This window comes from Rhinatrema bivittatum, chromosome 1 (assembly GCF_901001135.1).
Source record: "Rhinatrema bivittatum chromosome 1, aRhiBiv1.1, whole genome shotgun sequence".
Classification (NCBI taxonomy): Eukaryota; Metazoa; Chordata; class Amphibia; order Gymnophiona; family Rhinatrematidae; genus Rhinatrema; species Rhinatrema bivittatum.
This window is the reverse complement of record NC_042615.1, coordinates 445,683,931-445,704,944: the sequence shown is the minus strand read 5'-3', so window position 1 is coordinate 445,704,944 and position 21,014 is coordinate 445,683,931. Positions and strand designations below refer to the sequence as shown.

The following is a 21,014-nucleotide window of genomic DNA, read 5'->3' as shown; positions in this document are numbered from 1 at the left end:
CATTACCCCTAAGAATAATCTAAAGCAGTGGTTCTCAACCAGTGTGTCGCCAAGAACACGCAGGTGTGTCGCCACACTTCCCGGTCCCCTGCTGACCCAGCTGCTCCCCGGTCCTCCTCCACCCGGGCTTAAAATGCTGTCAGCCCGGGCGGAACGCGGCAGGACAGCTGGAGTCAGCGGCATCGGCATGGTCTCTTCTTCCTGCCCCCCCCCCCCCCTGGCCCGGAAGAGGAAGTGGTGAGCATCGGGTGTGTGCGCGGGAAGAAGAGACCATGCCGCTAGTTCCGGGGGGGGGGGGGGGGGGGAGAGAGAGAGAGAGAGTGAATGAACAAGCAAGCATGTGTGTATGTGTGTGAGTGAGATAGCATGTATGTGTGTGATTGAGAGCCTGCCTTTGAGAGAGAGAGAGCATGAATGTAAGTTTACGATTGGGAACCTGTATGTGTAAATTTGTGATTGAAAACCTGTTTGTATGAAAGAGTATGTTTGTATGATTGAGATCCTTTGTGTATGAGAGAGATCATGTGTATGTATGATTAAGAGCCTGTGTGTATAAGTAAGAGAGAGAACATGTGTGTCTGTGTGTGATTGAGAGCTGGTTTGGGTGAGAGAGCATGTCAGTATGTGATTGAGAGCCTGTGGGATGGTTAACTGATGTGTAATGATGTTTGCATGAATATAGCATTGTTTGCACACAATAAGTTTTCTGCTATGTATTTGATTGTAAGAAAATATTAAAAGTGCTTTTTCAAATTACATACTAAATATTTATTTGATATGTAGGGTGAAATAGTTGTTTAGATTGATAGACTTACCCCCTCCCTTTTTTCTTTGGTGCTATATTAGATTCCTTTGGGATGAAGGTTATTTTTATAGCTAGGTTATATGTTTGCCATATTGTGTTGTGAGTCTGTCAGGTGGGTTTCTTGCATTATTTCCGCCGTGAATTGTAATGAGCAGTGTGTCACACATGTGAGTGTGGCCTGTCCGGTGTGTCACGATGGGAAAAAGGTTGAGAACCACTGATCTAAAGAACCTGAAAAATACTCATCTGACTTTGTAACATCTCCAAGAGTAAAATGCTGTTTTCCCCACTGATTAACATTTCTAAGTTCTCCCATTGTGGCCTATCCCTGATTTTTATTATGACACATTTTAAAATTCAGAACCTAGCCAACTCCCTCCCTACATAAGATAGAAACCTGTCCACTATTATTAGTATTCTGACATTAAATAGCATATAGATAAAAGGAATCAATAGGAGGTATTTTAGTCACAAGTAATGTCATAGCAGCCCTACCTACTCATAGTTGTGTCACATGACACAATAAAATGTCTATGGACAATATCACATGCAAGATTTTCAAAGCAACAACTTGCACAAAGAAAAGATACAGTAGCATACAAAAGAAGCTCTACAACATTAAAGATTTTAACCCCTCTCTTGCACACTTTACTTATAAATTCATATGTTTGGTAAGGCAGAACTGGAAATAAAATGCATGTGAAACATAACTCACAAAAGTATACCTCTCAAAATTATTTCTCAGCATAAGCCAACCACTGGTCATTTTATCAAGCAACAGAAAAAAAAGCTCTTGCTAACCTATTATTTAGCATAGTGTACAGTCTTTAGTCTATCAGGGCAGAAAGATGATCTTGAACTAATATGTTCCTCTGATATCAAAGACATTGAATCAGAAATGGCAAAACTCACCAGTTTGGCAACTTTTCCATAGTCAATCCATCTGGTTGATGCAAAATTTGTAGATTCAGCACAGTTAAATCCATGATTAAAACCAGCATGGTACCCATATGGAAAGGTAATCATAAACTCCCCTGCTTCCTGAGTGACCTGTATAATAAAAATACATGAAAATGTGAACTACAGAAAGTTTGTTTACCATAAAGTGTTCTCAATTGACAGCAGGATGAATTAGCTGTGAATTGTGCGTGACGTCATCCAGCAGCACCGAATCGACCATTCTCTCCAAGCTCATAGTGCTTTTCCTCTACTTAGTGGGGGAATTCCTGCACAGGCATTACTTCTTGAGCCCTCTCAGTTTTTAGAGCTAATTCTAACTAGGTAGTTGACTCTCCAGGGAGGTGGGAGGGTATTTAGTATGGCTAATTCATTCTATTTTCTATGGAAAGCAACGTTTAGAGTAAGTAAACTTGCTTTCTCCATTGACAAGCAAGGCTAAATTAGCCATGACATGTGGGGAATCTCAAGTTGAGGGTTGCAACAGAAAGTTTACTGAAATAAGACACCCAGACCACACCATGGAGAATACACTATTGGGGAAACAGGCTACGAAAAACTGCTTGTCTGAATTTAAAGTTACTCAGAGATTGTCCATACAGTAATAGATAAAAGACCCAGAAATGACGGCAAAAAAGGACCAAATGGTCTATCAGTCTGCCCAGCAAGCTTATAGTAGCATCTGCCGTGCCACACAGGTCACCCCCATACTTATCAGTTTCCCAGACCATCAAAGTCAGGATCCTTGTTGGTTGCTTTCTGAGTCCATTTCCCTGTTACCTCTTTCCATTGAAGCAGAGAGCAATACTGGAGTTGCATCAAAAGTATCAGGCTTATTGGTTGAGGGTAGTAAGATCAGCAAAAGCAAGTTACCCCCATGCTTATTTATTTCCCAGACTGTAAAATTAAATGTCTTTATTGGCTGCTATCTGAATCTAATTCCCCTTGCCCTCTTTACCCTGTGCCGTTGAGTTTCATCAACGGTATGAAGGCTTATTTGTTAAGCGTAGTAACTGCCAAACCAGCAAGTTAACCCCATGAGACATTGCAGAAGGGATAGAAGGTACATTTTATCTATTTGTAGATGGTACTAAGATCTGCAACAGAGCAGAGACACCAGAAGGAGTAGAGAGAAAGAGACATGATTTAAGGAAGCTTGAACAGTGGTTGAAAATATGGCAGCTGGGATTCAATGCCAAGAAGTGCAAAGTGATGCATCTGGGGTACGGTAATCCAAAAGAGCTATATGTAATTGGGGGTGAAGGGCTGTTGTACATGGAGTAAGAGGAGGACATTGGGGTGATAGTGTCTAGTGATCTGAAGATGGCAAAGCAATGTGACAAGGTAATAGCTAAAGCCAAAAGAATGCTGGGCTGCATAAAGAGAGGATTAACCAGTAAGAAAAGAAAGTGATAAACCCCTTGTACAGGTCCTTGGTAAGGCTACACCTGGAGTATTGTGTTCAGTTTTGGAGACCGTATCTCAAAAGGGATAGAGACAGGATGGAAGCAGTCCAGAGAAGGATGTGAAGGTTTGTACTGATGACTATGTTGCAGCTTTGTATATATCTCCAGGAGGTATGAATCAGATGAGCCACTGATGCAGCCTTGGCTCTAAATTGATGTGCCTCGATGGTGTCTAAAATTTGTAGGCTTGCTAGCACATAGCAGTGGCGATGCAATCTGCTAGCCAGATGGACAATGTACGTTTGCCCATTACTATGTCCAGTCTGTTAGGATTGTAAGAGAAATAGTTGTGGCTGAATTATTTTCTAGTAAGCCAAGGTTCTTTTACAGTCTAAGGTATGTAGAGTTTTCTCAGCTTCATGAATGTGTGGCCTCGAGAAGAATATAAGTAACATGAAAGCTTGATTAACATGAAAAGCTAATATTACTTTTAGTAGAAACCTTTGGTGGGTGCAGAGCACCACTCTATTGTGGAACAATTGCTTATAAGGAGGGTAATAAACCAAAGCCTGAAGCTTGTTGGCTCTTCTGGCTAATGTGAATGCTACAAGAAATATTACTTTCCATGTTAGAAAGTAATATTTACCGAGCCGATTCCATTAATTCAAAATTCTGCTTCATCAATTGTGCAAGAACCGCATTTAGATCCCATGGAACAGGTTGTTTTACAACTGGAAGTTTAGTATATCATAAGCCTTTCATGAAATTGGATAACAAATGAGTGGAGATAGATCTGCCCTTGATTAGAGCATGGTATACTGTTTTGGCACTGAGATATATTTTCACTGATGAGGTGCTAAGAACTGAAATAGAAAAGGACAACTGGTTCAATAACTCTTTGGGTTTGCACGTGAATGGATCTAACACCATGTAATGAACAGTTTCCATTTAAATCTGTAGACTCATCCAGTTGATAGTTTCCTGGCAGACACTATTATGTCGTCAAACTCCTTGGGTAAGGACAACTCAGTGATCAGTGAATGTTCAACATCAAAGTTGTCAAATTAAGAGATGAAAGATTCAAATGAAATAGACCTCTCTCTCCATAAATGTATGTGACCCAAGAGGTATTGAAGGACTCTCAACAGCTATACCAAGTATGCAAATCAAAATTGCCTGGGCCATGCTGGAGCTAGGAGGATCAAACAGGCCAGGTCTGTAAGCATTTTTTGGTACTATTTTGGCTATCAGTGGAATTGACAGAAAAGCGTACATTAGATCTGCATTCTCGTCGAACAGAAAAGTATCCTGAGCAGATGAGAGTTTGTTGGGAAGAATGGAGCAAACCTTTACCAGTTTTCTCTTTTGTTCCGAAGGAAATAGGTCAATTTTTGGAAGTCCCCATAAACTAAACAGTCTGTTTGCTGTTAATTGTTGCAGAGACCATTCATGTGATTGCTCACATGTTGGAGATCCCTGAAAGATAAATTGCTTACAAGAATACTTGATGTTTGCTTGCCCATTCCCATATCTTTATCGCTTCTTGTAAAGAGTTCATGACCCAGGGCCCTCCTGTTTATTCACATAGAACATGGGTAATTAGTTGTTGGTTTGAATTAGAATGTTCTTGCCCTAAAGGAGGCAAGTTAAAATTAAGAGTGCATCCTATTGCTCTTAACTGTGGGAGGTTGATCTGCCATTGTCTTTCCATGATTGACCACATTTGAGTTTGAAAAGATCCTGTGAGGACTCCCAAAACCATTGTCGGAAGCACCAGTCACCATCATAACTAAGTGAGGAGGTAAACTAGTACTCCACCCTGAAGAATGAAGGAATCAAGCTAACAGCGCAGATCGTGCTTCATTTCTGTCAAAAACTCCACCTTGGTTGTTGAGTTGAGTTACCTGCCCCCATTCAGAGCAGAGGCAATCTGGGAAGGTAGATCAGTGAAACTACATTGATTGCTACTGCCATATGGCCCAGATCAACTAGCACTCCCCTGGTCATAGACTGTTCTGTGCTCAACAGTCCGTATACAAGGGATCATAGAGTTTCCCTGATCTTATAGAAGGAACAAACTCTCTTGTAGAGAATCTATCCATGCTCCAGTGAATTTGACTTTCTGGGAGCAAATTAGAATTGATTTCTCGAAATTCACCAAGAATCCTAAATGTTGGAATTGAATTGACTTTTAAAGCAAGGTTAGTACACCTTGCCAGAAATTTGATGTCAAAAGCCAGTCATCAGGGTAAGGGAAGACTCAGATGCCCTTCCATCGAAGATGCACTGCTACTACAGTCAGGCACTTGGTGAAGACCATTGGTGCTGCTGACAGCTCAAAATGCAGCATTCTGTATTGATAGTGAGAAGAGTCCAATGTAAAGCACAGATAATGCTGGTGAAAGAGTTGGGATGGGTAAATGGGCATAAGGAACATTTAGATCCAGAGTGCACATCCACTCCTCATTCTGGATGAAGGGGAGAATTATATGGTGGGAATTCATTTTGAATTTCTCCTGGAATATATGCATGTTCAGGCTTCTTAAATCCAGGGTGGGTCTCAGTCCCCTAGATTTCTCGGAGATAAGGAAGTAGTGGGAGTAAAAACCCTGGCCGTGGTGATGGGGATGAACTGGTTCTATCACTCGGTACGTGAGAAGAGACCACCTCCAGGCAGAGATGTATCAAGTGAGATGGATTTGGACTGAAGGCTGAGCAATGAGAAAGAATATGAAACCAGGAGAAATGCAAGTGGTATTCAGACTCAACAATTCTAAGAAACCAGTGATCACTGGTGATATTGTGCCACATTGGCATGTAGTAATAGATTCTCCTTCCTGACGGATGGTTATTGGGTTTGATAAGTGGTCAAAAACTTTGTCTAGGCTTGATGCATTTTTTTCGGTTGACAGTGCTCACTGTTGAGTGTGAGTTGGAAGTTGCTGCTGCAGCAGAAGTAGAGGTGAGATCTGGTAAAGTTGGAATTTCCAAAAAAGGCATCTCTAGAAATAAGGTCTTTTAAAAGCATAGCATGTACGCCTTGCAGAGGACCATTGTTCCGATCGCATGGAAAGAGACTGGACTGCCACATGCTGTTCTTTTATTTGAGCAACTGTTTCTTTGAGTTTTTCTCAAAAAAAGTGATCACCCAAGCAGCAGAAATCCACCAATTTGTCTAGGACATCATGCAAAACTACCTGCTCTCAACTAAGCCATGCTATGTGCTCCAACAGAGGCTGAGGAGGAGCATGCTGTGGTATCGAACATGTTTTAAATGGATCAAATAAGATGGCATACACACTCTATTCATCATCCAAGACTGGTTGAGAGTATGCAGATACGGTTTCATTGGGCAAAAGGAAAGGCTTGCTTTTTTATATACAGTCATGTAAGAATTGAACCATGAGGAATTAGTAAGCAGAAATCCATGCATTAAGCATGGAGCTTTGACATACTTTTTTTGCCAAAATTGTCTGGTAACTTGGGATCCTTCCCTGGTGAAGTATGAGTATTTCCTTGGTTTCTTTGCTCTTTTTAGAGCTGATTCTACTACACTGAAGGGGCACTTCTACAATTCCAAACCCCATGGTATTTTGCACTTTATATTTGAGATCTATTTTTCTTGCAACTGGGACATAGAAAATAGGATTCTCCCACATTCTTGTTTGTAAGTCTTGCAGGATATATGCATTGGTTCTGCTAGTGTTTATAGAATTTGGAGGAGGCAAAAGACCTTTGCCCAAAGATTTTTTACTTTCTACACATTAAATCCATGTTCTTTGCCCAACTTGTCCAGAAATCTTGTGTATAAAAGGTCTTCCAGTGGACACACATGTTCTGGCAGCTCCAGAAAGGGGTTAAAGAGTATTCCTATCGAACCTTCTTCAGAGCCTAGAAGTGAGGGAACACAAACCCAGGATTCCAATGATGAAGATGGTGCCTTCAGAGAGGGTCCTTGATTGCTTCAGAAGGGTACCCTCCTGGTGCACATCCTATGACTGGCTGGAATCCACTGAAAGTGAATGTCCTAGACTAGAACTGGCTCACGGGTGTTCTGACAGAGTATCTCTATGAACTGGGGATCCTGGGAATCCTCCTCGTTGAAGTAAATCTGATATCCTGGAAAGGAAGGTTTGGAAGGTACTCTCCTTATACTTTGCACTAAAAAGTTAAAGAAATCCTTCACATACTCTGCTATCTGGCTGGTGGTGAAACACACTGCTTCCTGACATGGGTGGTGGAACATCCTCTTCTAATACTAGAATTGAAGACTGCACATCTTCCGGGATCTGCAAAATCTGAATCAGAGACAGACTGGATATGAGAGGAGCCAGAAAGAAAATGGGGTCTCATGTCTCCAGCCATAGATTTTGTTTCATTAAATATTATCGATGTAAATGCTCTGGTAACTGGTGAGGAAAGGGAATCATATCCCCTTTTACCTCAATAAAATTCTCAATAGGCTAGCATATGGCCATACTGGAAGCACTGAAACTGCTTTGATGATGAAGCAGCTTGTTCCAATGGTCTAAGAACCAATGGTATTAAGTATTGATGCATTTTTCATTCTAGAGCTTAATGCACAGAAGTATTGTGCTTCGACAGCACCAATATATTGGGGGAGTCTGAGACTGGAAGGTTTTTTTTGGTGCCAGGTGCACTGCATAGTGACACCTCTTTTTCTTCAAAGTTTTCCACTTTCATTTGCTCGATCCCAATGATTGGCCACTTCCACAGAAGGGGAAGATATTTTTGAGGCGCCCCTGCTCAACTCCATAGCTGGGGAGCCATATAAAGTTGTGCTCCTGGAAGAGGACAGACTGTGGCTTCTCAGAGACTTGAACGCAGTTCATCCATTTTTCAGGCCCTCAACTTTTGGGAATACAGGGACAATCGGTCACAATCATTACAGCTGTTCTGGACATGGCCCAGTCCAAACCAGTAACAAAGGTCATTTCCATTGGTAAAGGATTTTTTCGTACCAAACACAGTTCTTAAATCCACTCACTATGGCTTTCTTTTTGCCTGATAAGGTAAACATTTATTTGTTGTTGGGTTTTTTTTGGTTTGTTTTTAAAGGTAGCTCTGAAAAGTGTTGTTTGGGGGCTGAGGCAGCAAGGCAACTTGAAGAAAAAAACAGATATAAAGGAATTTACAGAAAAATGAAGAAAAAAATGGGTACATGTCCATGATCGTGCTTGGACAAAAAAAAAAAGATCAGAGGTGGCTCACACAGGAATTCCCATACATGCTCAGTAGAGCAAAAGCATTATGAGCTTAAGAGACAAGGATCCAGTCAGAGTTGCTGGATGATATCACCCACATGTCATGGCTAATTCAGTCCTGCTTGTCAACAGAGAAAAATAATTTTTACAATGAAAGATCTAAGATGATATTTTTCAAGAAATGAAAGCAATCCTAAAATGTTAACTGGAAATTTGTTTTCATATATTGAAAAATAATTTTCCACAATACACAGTTACTAGAGTTCCAATTAAGTTGTCAGATATACATGGTTAACTTAAACAGCTGAAATAGCAAGAGGCACATGTTTCCCAGCAATTACTAAAAGTTGTTCTCTAATCCAGTAGTTCTCAACAGGTGTGTCGCGAAGCACTGGCAGGTGTGTCACGCACTCACTGCCCTCCCCCAGCTTTCACCTCAGCGAGACACATTGCTGCTGTTCCTGCTCGCGCTATCAGCACATTCAAGCCCCGAGGGGGAATGACAGCACTGTTGGTGAAAGCCGGCAACAGGAACATGACCTTTTCTTCTTCCTGCCCCTGTGGCCCGGAAGAGGAAGTGATGTTTACCGGCAAGCAGGAAGAAGAAAAAGCCATGCAGCAGCAATCACATCCCAAGGCTCTCCCCGGCCCCGCTACACTCAGCAGTTTGCCTCTGCTGCGATCATCGCGGCACAGAGCAGTCAGCTGAGAATGTGGCCGCTGGGATTTCCTGCCGTGCGGCTGTTGGGGAAAGTCGTCCATCAGCTGCACGGACCCAGAGCTGAAGATCGGTGCTGGCTGGCCACTTTGCTAGGGGCTGCAGGAGTATGGTGCTGTTGCCCCCCCCCCCTCCCCGGCTCTGACCTCCCCTTCTCTCACCAGCACGACACCAGCAAGAAAACAAAAATAATAATAATCAAACTACAAATAAAATAATAAAAGGCTGGGGGGGGGAGAAAAAAAAAACATAAAATTGCATTCTAGGCTGACTGCTCTGTGCCGTGATAGCAGCATTCGCAATCAACTGAGTGCTGCCTTCTTACCATTGCGGGGCGGGGAGGTCATTCCTGCTGCAGTTTCTAGCCTGTCAGGATTCTGCTTTTAATAGCAGCATACCGGCTACCTTGTGCATTAACTGCCATGTGTGGTGGGGGTGAGTAAGACACAGAGAGTGAGACAGCATGTGTGCAAGTGTATGAGAGAATGTGTGTGCCTGTGTGTGTGTAAGTACGAGAGAAAACGTGTGAGAGCAAGATACTGTTCAGGAAAGTCACCGGTGTGTGAGAGAGAAAGAGATTGGTCAGAGACGTGACGGGTATGTGTGTGAGAGAGAGAGATTGGTCAGGGAGGTGACAGGTATGTGTGAGAAAGAGAGATTGGTCAGGGAGGTGACTGGTATGTGTAAGAGAGAGATTGATCAGGGAGGTGACGTGTGTGAGAGAGAGAAAGATTGTTCAGGGAGGTGACGTGTGTGAGAGAGAGAGAGATTGGTCAGGGAGGTGACGTGTGTGAGAGAGAGAGAGATTGGTCAGGGAGGTGGCGTGTGTGAGAGAAAGAGAGATTGGTCAGGGAAGTGTGTGTGTGTGTGTGTAAAAAATAGACTAGTCATGGGATCTAAGGAAGAAGAACGTGAAGACAGAGCTTCAGCAGCCCTTCCTGCTTCTGGTATGTGCTATTGGCCTACAAGGGAAAGGAGTAGGAGAGTTACTGGAGAGGATAAGTAAAGGTGGCTTTTTAACTTTATCTTTCTTGATTGACTACCATTTTAATTATTGGGTATTGTGTGATATGTCTGCTTTTAGGAATATTTTATTGGTGTTTGTGGAATTTTTAATAATTTTGAAAATTTTTAATGATTGGATGTTATTCCATTTATCAGTTGTTTTAAAACATTTATTATATTCTAGTTTAAGAATTATTTTATATTTCTCGAGGAATGTATAAATAGAAATGTGGAGACAAAAACTGAACTGTAAACAGCAAGAAGCCAAACTCTATATGCAGTGCAACAACGCAAAAACAAAAATATTAGCTTTATAGTCACTTTATTCTGTATTTGGTGAGGGTCTGTCTGTGTTCTACGTGTGTGACCCAGCTAAGGGTGTTCTGCGAGCTTATAGTTTCTTGGTAGGGATCTATAGCAGCTTGGCTTGTTCTGTTTTCCTAATAGGGAGATGTATTGGGGTTCAGGGCCTGATATAATTTTTGCAGTGCTGCCTTTTCATTGGGAGGTTTGTTACTGTGAGTTCCATAATGCAGGTGTAACTTCGTGCACATTAGTTTGTGTACATTATTGCAGATCCTGGAAGTCTGTTAGGTGCTATATTTCTGTTTTGCACAGAATGCAGAGTGGCTTTTTTTGGGTTTCCATTCCAGTTTCTGTTTCCATATTTGTAATTTGTGGTCTTTCTGTACTTGGTGAAGGTCGATTCTGTGTGTGTGACCGAGGTGAAGTATTTTACTAGCATGTAGGCATTTGTATCAATATTATTTGTTGTGTTTTCCCAATAGAACATGCATTGGTGGTAAATTACTGTTTTTTCATAAGGACAGCTATTGCACCTGGTAGGAGAGAGAGTGTTTATGTTGCTGTTACTGAGATGATACCAGAAATATGTCTTTTGTATGGTAAATTGAACGGGGATTGCCCTAGTTCTGTAGCCAATGTTGGGGGGTCAGGGTGGATCCTGTGGATACAGAGTATATGTTTATATTTAGTCCTGTGACAGTCATGTGTTCAGTGTTGCGTTGTGAGAACCATCTGTCAGGTGTGTCCTGACAGAAAAAAGGTTGAGAATCACTGCTCTAGTCTTACAACAGTATCTTTTTTGAGCTTAATGAGCTAAGTCCTCTTTAATTTCCCAGATTTCTGCCTCTCTCACTACAATCAACAGAACAGTAGCAATAATCAACCTTCTCTCCACAACTGTTTACATTTGCTTTCCTAAAATTTTTGTACTCATTTTTTTCTGCACTAAAGCCAAATTTCTACTTTCTTTCAAGGCCCTGTCTGCCTTAATCCATATTATAGCTCAACCCTAATTTTAGGACATTTCTCTACTCCACATAATCTTCTCTCAGCATCAGAGAAAAGGGGGAGGAAACAGATTGTAATATTACAAATCTTATGCCATCCTTTTTTTTCACACTGTTGACCATATAAGTCACCTTTCAATGTATTTCTTATAACTCACAATTACATGGTAGTTCATTGTAACAATACAATACATATAACACTCAAAATATAAAAGTAAGACTCATATGCTCAAGTAATGCAAGATTCTAAGTCCTCTGGAAATAGGAACACCTACTGTACCTGAATGTAACTCTATTCAATCAAAGAAAAGGCATAAGCTAAATCTAAATAAATAAAACTAAACATAATACATCAACCAATCTCTCCTGAATCAATTATGCCATTATGCTAGTGTTTTTTTCTTTATTAGGTTTAATTAATTCTATATTCATTGCATCTTGTGATGTACATACTTGTATCCATAAAACCCTATTCTACAGCCTCTGTTCTGAGCTTCAAAATTGGTTGAATTCCAAGAGAGAAGACATGCTTGGGGATAGATTTTCAAACCGCGCGATTTGGCGTACTTTTGCTTGCGCATCAGGCGCAAGCAAAAGTACGCGGGATTTTAGTAGATACGCGCGTAGCCGCTAAAATCCTGGATCGGCGCGCGCAAGGCTATCAATTCCGTATAGCCGGCGCGCGCCGAGCCGCGCAGCCTACCCCCGTTCCCTCCGAGGCCGCTCCGAAATCGGAGCGGCCTCGGAGGGAACTTTCTTTTGCCCTCCCCTCACCTTCCCCTCCCTTCCCCTCCCTAACCCACCCGCCCGGCCCTGTCTAAACCCCCCCCCTTACCTTTGTCGGGGGATTTCGCCTCCCGGAGGGAGACGTAAATCCCCGCGCGCCAGTGGGCCACTAGCGCGCCGGGACTTGACCTGGGGGCGGGTCCGGAGGGTGCGGCCACGCCCCCGGACCGCCCCGGGTCGTAGCCACGCCCCCGGGCCCGCCCCCGGAACGCTCCCGACACGCCCCGATAATGCCGCGCGGTTCGGGCCCGCCCCCGACACGCCCCCCTCAGAAAACCCCGGGACTTACGCGAGTCCCGGGGCTCTGCGCGCGCCGGTAGGCCTATGTAAAATAGGCTCACCGACGCGCAGGGCCCTGCTCGCCTAAATCCGCCCGGATTTGGGCGGATTTAGGCGAGCAGGGCTCTTAAAATCCGCCCCTTTGTGTGCTACATTTTTTTCATGCTATTCAGACTGAGTTCGGAGATACTCATTTTTATCCAACAGAGGTTTCCTTCTGTGTACCATATTTATATTCCTGCATATAATTCAAATTGAGACCTGAATACACTTAAAACAATATTTTCCTTTTGGATAATATGTTTCAATTTTATAGAAATAGGCCAGTCCAGACTCTCTGCATTGCCAGGAGGAAGTCCTAGTTTCAATTTCTGCATCAGGTCTTTGGTTCCTTTGGTCAGAGGGACTGGGAATGCTGCAAACTTACAAGCCGATACAGTAAAACCCATGGGAGAGCCGGCACTCCGAGGCGAGCGCCTGCTCTCCCGATGCGCACACAGGCCACTCTACTGTGCACGTGATTTTGTATGCAAATGAGGGCCCACGGTAAAAAGAGGTGCTAAGGACACTAGCGTGTCCCTAGCGCCTCTTTTTTGACAGGAGCGGCGGCTATCAGTGGGTTTGATAACCGACACTCAATTTTGCCGGCGTCAGTTCTCAAACCCGCTGACAGCCACGGGTTTGGAAAACGGATGCCGGCATAATTGAGCATCTGTCATCCGACCTGCGGGCCGATTTTAATTTATTTATTTTTTTTTAATTTTTAATTTTTTTAAAATTTTGGGGCCTCCGACTTAATATCACTATGATATTAAGTCGGAGGGTGTACAGAAAAGCAATTTTTTCTGCTTTTCTGTGCACTTCCCCGGTACCGGCAGAAATTTACGCCAGACTTTGGGCAGGCGTTAATTTTTGGAAGTAAAATGTGCGGCTTTGCTGCACATTTTGCTTTCTGGATCGCCCGGGAATAACTAATAGGCCCATCAACATGCATTTCCATGTTGTGGGCGCTATTAGTTTTGGGTGGGTTGGCCACGCATTTTCGACGCGCTATTACCCCTTACTGTATAAGGGGTAAAGCTAGCGTGTCGAAAACGCATGGCCAAACCCGGGCTAACAGTGCACTCCACCGGATCTCCACCAGAGCGCACTGTACTGTATCAGCCCGATAGCAATCACAACTGCAGGAAGGGGGAAGAAATGTCCATCACTCATCAAAAGCAATATAGAGATCAGATAAGGTTCAGATTAGTTAAGACAGACAGAACTATAGTTTGTGGCCCCTGACCAAGGACTCTCAATGTGATGGTTGGAACAAGCTGGAAGGATAATATAAACACACAAACTACTTCTAACCATATCTATAACACTATTAGGCATCTATGCAGCCTACAATCTAATTTAAACACAGAGACAAGACATACATTTCTAATAAACACTTAATATTACAATAAAATATAATAAAGCAGAAAAGATAAACAGATTGAAGAAAAGAGGGTTGAGAAGAGATTTGATAAGAGTTTTCTAAAAACTTGAGTGGGATGGAATGGTTAAATAGGAAATGGTTATTTACTCTCTCTCTCCTGCAGGACTATGACTAGGGGGCACTCCATGAAGCTAATATATAGCCCATTTAAAACCAAATGGAGAAAGTATTTTTCATTCAGTGCACAAATAAATTATGGAATTTATTGCCAGAGGATGTGGTAAAAGCAGTTGGCGTAGTTAGGTTTAAAAAGGGTTTGAAAAGTGTACAATGAGAAATGATCTCTTACCTGATGATTTCCTTTACTTTAGGACAGTCAGATTAATCCAGAAAAAGTGGGTTATTGTTGCGTTCGTGCCTATTCTCGCCCTCGCTCCACCCTCTCTACCTTTGTGGCGACTCCCTTCGGCTCAGACGGACAGATGCAGCCGCAGCTTCTCTCTGCCTCTTGGTCCCGGAATCCCCGGGCTGGCTTCACACTACGGATCCGCCATGTTCCTGATGACGTAAGGGTGCGTGCTCCAGACTTTGTACCAGCAAGGGCGCAAACCTCGGGGGCGTTTCCCCATAGTGACGTCATCCGTTTTCAATTTAAAAGGTCTTTGTTTGCTAACTACAAATGAGTTAGCAAGGAACTCCATCAGGACTTGCTTCAGCAGTCCACGCTACTTGCAACAAAGATCTGAGTCAGCAAGGAGAAATCTTTCTCCACTGCTCAGCCTTTTCAAACTTACCAGGAGTACCTGCTCCTCGGGGGCTCCGCTCTCTTTATTCTTGATTTCAGATTGTTGGACGGGATCCCTTTAAGCAGTCAGCTTAAAGGGAATGGTGTCTGCCATGTCCTATATGAAGTTGGAAAAAGACAAATCTTCTGGTGGGGACTTTTTCCTCTGGTCTGGAGGTGAAGGCTCAGACATGAAGTCCTCAGAAGAGGTTTCAGTCTGCTGATCATCCCAGGAGTCATCTGGATTGTCTCTATATGGAGATCTTGGGGGAGACCTGGGTGGGTGATGAAGGCCTGAAGGGCCTGGCTGTGGATCATCAGAGGGGATCAATGGAGAAACTCCCTCCAGCGTTTTTGGTGGACGTTTGTTGATGACATCTTGATATCTCTGTAAAAGACGCTGAAAAAATGCCAGATCATGGGGTTCAGTATCTTCAGATGGTGGTTGCATCGATGGAATAGTAGTTGGTATCGATGCAGGCTTTGTTAGAAGTGTCCGTAAAGGTGTCAAAGATGTCGACGGTGTTGGCATCGAGATCGGCCTCGAGGAGGTCGATGGTATTTGTGCATAGATGGATGTCGATGCCCTGATGAATCTCGGGTGCAGGCATCGATTCCATGCTTGTCGTCGGTGTCGATATAGACACCGGCATCGGTGGGACCACCGGCATCGGCAGAACCGCCACAATTGGTTGTTGATCTTTTAAAGCCTGTATGACCACTTGTCTGATGAGATCAGACAATTCCGGTGTTACAACTGATGGAACCAGAGCAGTTGTTAAGCGGTGGCGGAGGCTGAGGTATCAGATCCTGCACAGAGCCCTGTGGAGGATCTGGTATCGATGGCTATGGCAAAAGAGGCCCAGGTGCTGAAGGAACCGATGTTTCTTGGTTCCATGGTAGCTTCGCTGTCGATTCCTCCTGGGGAATGGAACTGGACGTCGATGTTTCGTTTTATGTTATTCGGCAGACTTCGTCGATGCCATGGACGACGGTGGGGAAGGATGATCTCCCGATCTTTTCGGGCGAGGTTTTTTAAGAAAGACGCGCTTAGTAGCTCTGGCCGGAGATGACTTCGATGACGTCGAGGGAGATGGTATAAGTTGTAGGTGGAACAAATGTTCCATTTTCTCTTGCCTCGCTTTCCTTCCCTTCGCCGTCATCTCCGCGCATTTTGGACAAGTATTAACATCATGCTTCTCACCGAGACACATGACACACTCTAAGTGTGGGTCGGTGATAGACATTGTTCTGTTACATACAAGGCATTTTTTGAAGCCCATAGCCATTTTTAAGTCGACGGCAGTCGATGAAAAATTGAGAGTTCGTGAGAAAAAATGTATTTTACTCAAAGAGCAAAATATGAGACCGAGGTACTCACCAGCCGGTGGAAAACCCTGAGAGACTTCAATGAGAGAGAATACAGAGAAAATTATATGACTTTTCAGTCAGAAATTGTTGTGAGAGACTCGCAACGGCTCCTGTCCCACGATGCCTATAGCAGCGCGGAAAAACAAAGACTGAAGAGAGACCCCTGTGGCAGAGAATATCATGGCATGCTGGGCATGCTCAGTGGCCTCACAGGGCCAGTCAAAAGTTTCTAGAAACTTTGACAGAAAGTTTTCCCGCACTAGGGCTCCATCAGTGACATCACCCATATGTGAGGACTAGCATATGGATAAACACCATTTTCAAGATCAGTAACAGCAAGCTCAGGTTACACCATCAGTCTAAATATAGGGCCCGCTAAGAAATCCAACACCAAATTAAGATTCCATAATGGCATAGGAAACCACAAAAGAGGACAAAGATATTTCACTCCGTTCAGGAAACGAGTCACATCAGGATGAGCCGACAAGGATCTACCATTCACCTGACCAAACAGGCGAGAGCCACTACTTGTACCTTTAATGAATTCAAGCCATCCTGCAAAAATTCCAAAATGAACCAGGGAGAGTACCTCGATCCTCATGCCAGTTCTCAAACACAGGCCAAACCTGCATATAGGCCAAGGAAGTGAAGAACTTTCTAGCCCTTAGCACAGTATCCACATTTCAGCAAACAAGCCAAAACTGAGTCCCTGTGCTCCGGAAGTCGAAGGGGTGATTCTGCCAGGAGCTGCCACAGATCCTCATACCACGGTTTCCTGAGCCAATATGGAGCAACCAAGAGCGCCATCCCTCTGTGGTGCTCGATCCTTCGGACTAATCTGTCCAACATGGGCAACTTATCTTCTGGCCACTCCTGCACTTGTACACATTAAATTTCATCTGCCATTTGGATGCCCAATCTTCCAGTCTAGCAAGGTCTTTCTGCAATTTATCACAATCCGCTTGTGATTTAGCTACTCTGAATAATTTTGAATCATCTGCAAATTTGATTACTTCACTTGTCATATTCCTTTCCAGATGATTTATAAATATATTGAAAAGCACTGGTACAAGTACAGATCCCTGAGGCACTCCACTGTTTAATTTTTTCCACTAAGAAAATTGACCATTTAATCCTATGCTCTGTTTCCTGTCTTTTCACCAGTTTGTAATCCACAAAAGGACACAGCCTCCTATCCGATGACTTTTTAGTTTTCGTAGAAGCTTCTCATGAGGGACTGTCAAATCCCTTCTGAAAATCCAAATACACTTCATCTACTGTTCACCTTTATCCAAATGTTTATTAACTCCTTCAAAAAATGCAGATTTGTGAGGAAAGACTTGCCTTGGGTAAATCCATGCTGACTCTGTTCCATTAAATCATGTCTTTCTACATGCTCTATGGTTTTGATCTTTAGAATAGTTTCCACTATATTTCCTGGCACTGAAGTCAGGCTCACTGGTCTATAGTTTCCTGGATCGCCCCTGGAGCCCTTTTTAAATATTGGTGTTACATTGGCCAGGCTTTAGGTGCAATGGATAATTTTAATGATAGGTTACAACTTATAACTAATAGATCCAAAATTTCATTTTTTAATTCCTTCAGATCCCTGGTGTGCATAACATTGGGTTGAGGTGATTTGCTACTATTTAGTTTGTTAATCTGGCCTACTACATCTTCCAAGTTCACAGTGGTTTGGTTCAGTTCATCTGACATCACCCTTGAAAACTATCTCCGGAACAGATATTTCCCCAACATCCTCATTAGTAAACACAGAAGCAAATAATTAATTTAGTCTTTCTGCAATGGCCTTATCTTCCCTAAGAGCCCCCTTTAACCCCTCAGTCATCTCACAGGTTTCTCGCTTTGGACATATATTTTAAAAAGTTTTTATTATGAGTTGTTTCCTCTACAGCCAAATTCATTTGAAATTCTTTTAGTCTGTTTTATTAATGTTTTTATGCTTTTTACTATTTTCTTCGGATGGATACTTCTTCAAATTTTTGAAGGATGTTTTTTGGCTAAAATAGCCTTTCACATTTAACCTTTTAACCATGCCGATAATCGTTTTGCCTTCCTTCCACCTTTCTTAATGCGTGGAATACATCTTGACTCCGTATCTAAGATGGTATTTTTAAACAATGTCCTTGCCTGTTGTACACTTTTATCCTTTGCAGCAACTCCTTTCAGTTTTTTTTCTATTTTCCTCATTTTATCAAAGTTTTAGTGTTAGAGTTGTAGATTTACATTATTTATTTATTTATTTATTTATTTCTTTTATATACCGACGTTCGATCGAGATATCACATCGGTTTCCAGATAACTCAAAGAATAGGGTAGTAACAGCCCTATTTTACATTATAACATTGTAATAAAAATAATAAATTGTAACATTGTAATAAATATAACAAATTATACAAATTATAACAGGAATAACAGGAATAACATTATCCCCCCTTCCAGTCCTTAGTTCAAATTTGATCATGTTATGATCACTATTGCCAAGTGGCCCCACCACCATTACCTCTCTCACCAAATCCTGCATTTCACTAAGACATATCTAAAATAGCTCTCTCTCTCATTGGCTCCTGAATCAATTGTTCCATAAAAGTAATTTATTCCATCCAGGAATTTGATGTCTCTAGCATGTTCTGATGTTACATTTACCCAGTCAATATTGGGGTAATCGAAATTTCCCATTACTGCACTGCCAAATTGGTCAGCTTCCCTGATCTCTCTTATTTCATCATCTGTCTGATCATTTTGGCCAGATGGAAGGTAATATACTCCTATCACTATACTCTTACCCAACACACATGGGATTGCTACCCATATAGATTCTGCTGAGCATTTAGTCTCTTATATGATCTTTATCCTTTTGGACTCTAAGCCGTCCCGGACATAAAGTGCTACACTCCCACCAAGTTGATCCTCCCTATCATTGCAATATAATTTGTACCCTGATATAGCACTGTCCCATTGGTTATCCTTCTTTCACAGGTCTCAAAGATGCTAATTATGTCTATCTCATCATTCACTGTTATACATTCTAACTCTCCCATCTTACATCAAACTTTTGGTATTGGCATTCAGACATTTCAAAGTGTGTTTATTGTTGGTATTAACAACCTGCATTTCAGTTGATATGGATAATTTGGAATTTTTTAGCTCAAGTGATTCTTTACTTATAGGCACATGGACTACTTTTGCTTTTATTGGAACCTCTCTGTTAGGGCATCCCAACTCTCCTCCAAACTATGCACTGCTGAGTGACTGTCGGCTTTCCCCCTGGTTCTAGTTTAAAAGCTGCTCTAACTCCTTTTTAAAAGTTAGCACCAGCAGCCTGGTTCCACTCTGGTTAAGGTGGAGCCCATACTTTCGGAAAAGTCTCCCCCTTACCCAAAAGGTTGCCCAGTTCTTTACAAAACTGAATCCCTCTTCTCTGCATCATCATCTCATCTATGCATTGAGATTCCGGAGCACTGCCTCCCTCTGGGGACATGCATGTGGAACAGGGAGCATTTCAGAGAATGCCACCCTGGAGGTTCTATATTTCAGCTTTCTATCTAAAATCCTAAATTTGGCTTCCAGAACCTCCTTCCCACATTTTCCTATGCTGTTGCTGCTCACACGTACCACGATAACTGGCTCATTCCCAGCACTGCCTATAATCCTATCTAGGTGATGCGTGAGGTCCACCAATTTTGCAGCAAGCAGGCAAGTTACCAGACAGTCCTCACATCCACCAGCTACACAGCTATCTACATTTCTAATAATCTAATCACCAGCTATGAAGGCCGACCTAACCCTTCCCTCCTGGGCAGGAGCTCTAGGAGACTTGTCCTCAGTGCGTGAGGACAATGCATCACCTGAACAGCAGGTCCATGCTACAGGATCACTTCCTGCTACAACAGGGTGATGCTCTCCAAATGGGAGACCTTTCTGATCTAAGGCAGTAAGGGGCTGCCAGACTGAATTTGGGACTTTGCTACTATGTCCTTGAAGGTCTCATCAATGTACTTCTCTGTCTGCCTCATCTCCTCCAGGTCTGCCACTCTAGCCTCCAATCGGAGTCGTTCTCTGACAGCCAGGAGAGCTGTGTGCACCCGGTGCAAACATACAATCTCTCACCGGCGGACAAAAAAAAAATCATACACGTGATACTCAAGGCAAAAAACTGGAAAGCCCCCTCTTGCTGCTGGACTGCTGCCTTCATCTTCATTTTGTTGAGTTCCTAGTTAAGTTTAGGTTGTTAAGGGAGTTGGAATTAAATTTATAGGTGTATTCACTAATCTGCTAGTAACCTACAAGGGGGTGATTAAACTCTCAATAAGGACTGGAGCAATAGTATGATTTAGATAAGAACATGATTGATTTTTATTGAAAAAGTGTCTCTTGCCTAAAAAGTTGAGCTAAAAGTGGGTGGAAGGGAAAGACAGACACTAGAATTAACTCCCTCTGGCATCCTAATTATCTCACACACAAACTTTAAAGAATATATCCCACTATTAAACCTCTTTCCAAACTTTTTTTAAATCCTAAGAATTTCCAAAGTTATACTTACCAATCCTCTTCAGCCACCATTAAGTTGATCTTCACTCAAAGGATTGAGAGATTTGAGATTTGCATGCCTAATGGTGCACGCTTCCGGTCCTCTTCTACTACAAAGGGTGCGAGACCTCTGGAAGCTGGGGCTGTGGAGCTTGAAGCCTGGATCACTCGCTGTGATCTCTGGAGTCGTCTTCCAGGGGGATGCTGGGAACAGTATGCAGATGAGCCTTCTGGTACTCTTCTACTGCAAAAGGTGCGGAGCCTCTGGAAGCTGGGGCTGGGGAGCTGGAAGCCTGAATCGTTCGCTGTGACCTCTCGAGTCCTCTCCCAAGGGATGCTGGGAACAGTATCCAGGTGAGCCTTCTAATCCTCTTCTACTGGAGTTACA

At 42.8% G+C, this 21,014-nt stretch overlaps 1 protein-coding gene across 13 annotated transcripts in view; it reads right to left on the bottom strand.

Annotated features, from left to right (window-relative positions):
- Positions 1 to 21,014, bottom strand: part of KDM4C (lysine demethylase 4C) — a 1,194,550-nt gene that overhangs the window by 865,060 nt on the left and 308,476 nt on the right. For all 13 annotated transcript variants that reach the window (XR_003857320.1, XR_003857321.1, XR_003857317.1 and 10 more), the window contains one exon: positions 1,718 to 1,855. Coding sequence is in view for 9 of the 13 variants with exons in the window: in XM_029605222.1 (XP_029461082.1) it covers positions 1,718 to 1,855 (138 nt within the window). In the remaining 4 variants the exon portion in view is untranslated. The remainder of the gene's footprint in view (positions 1 to 1,717; positions 1,856 to 21,014) is intronic.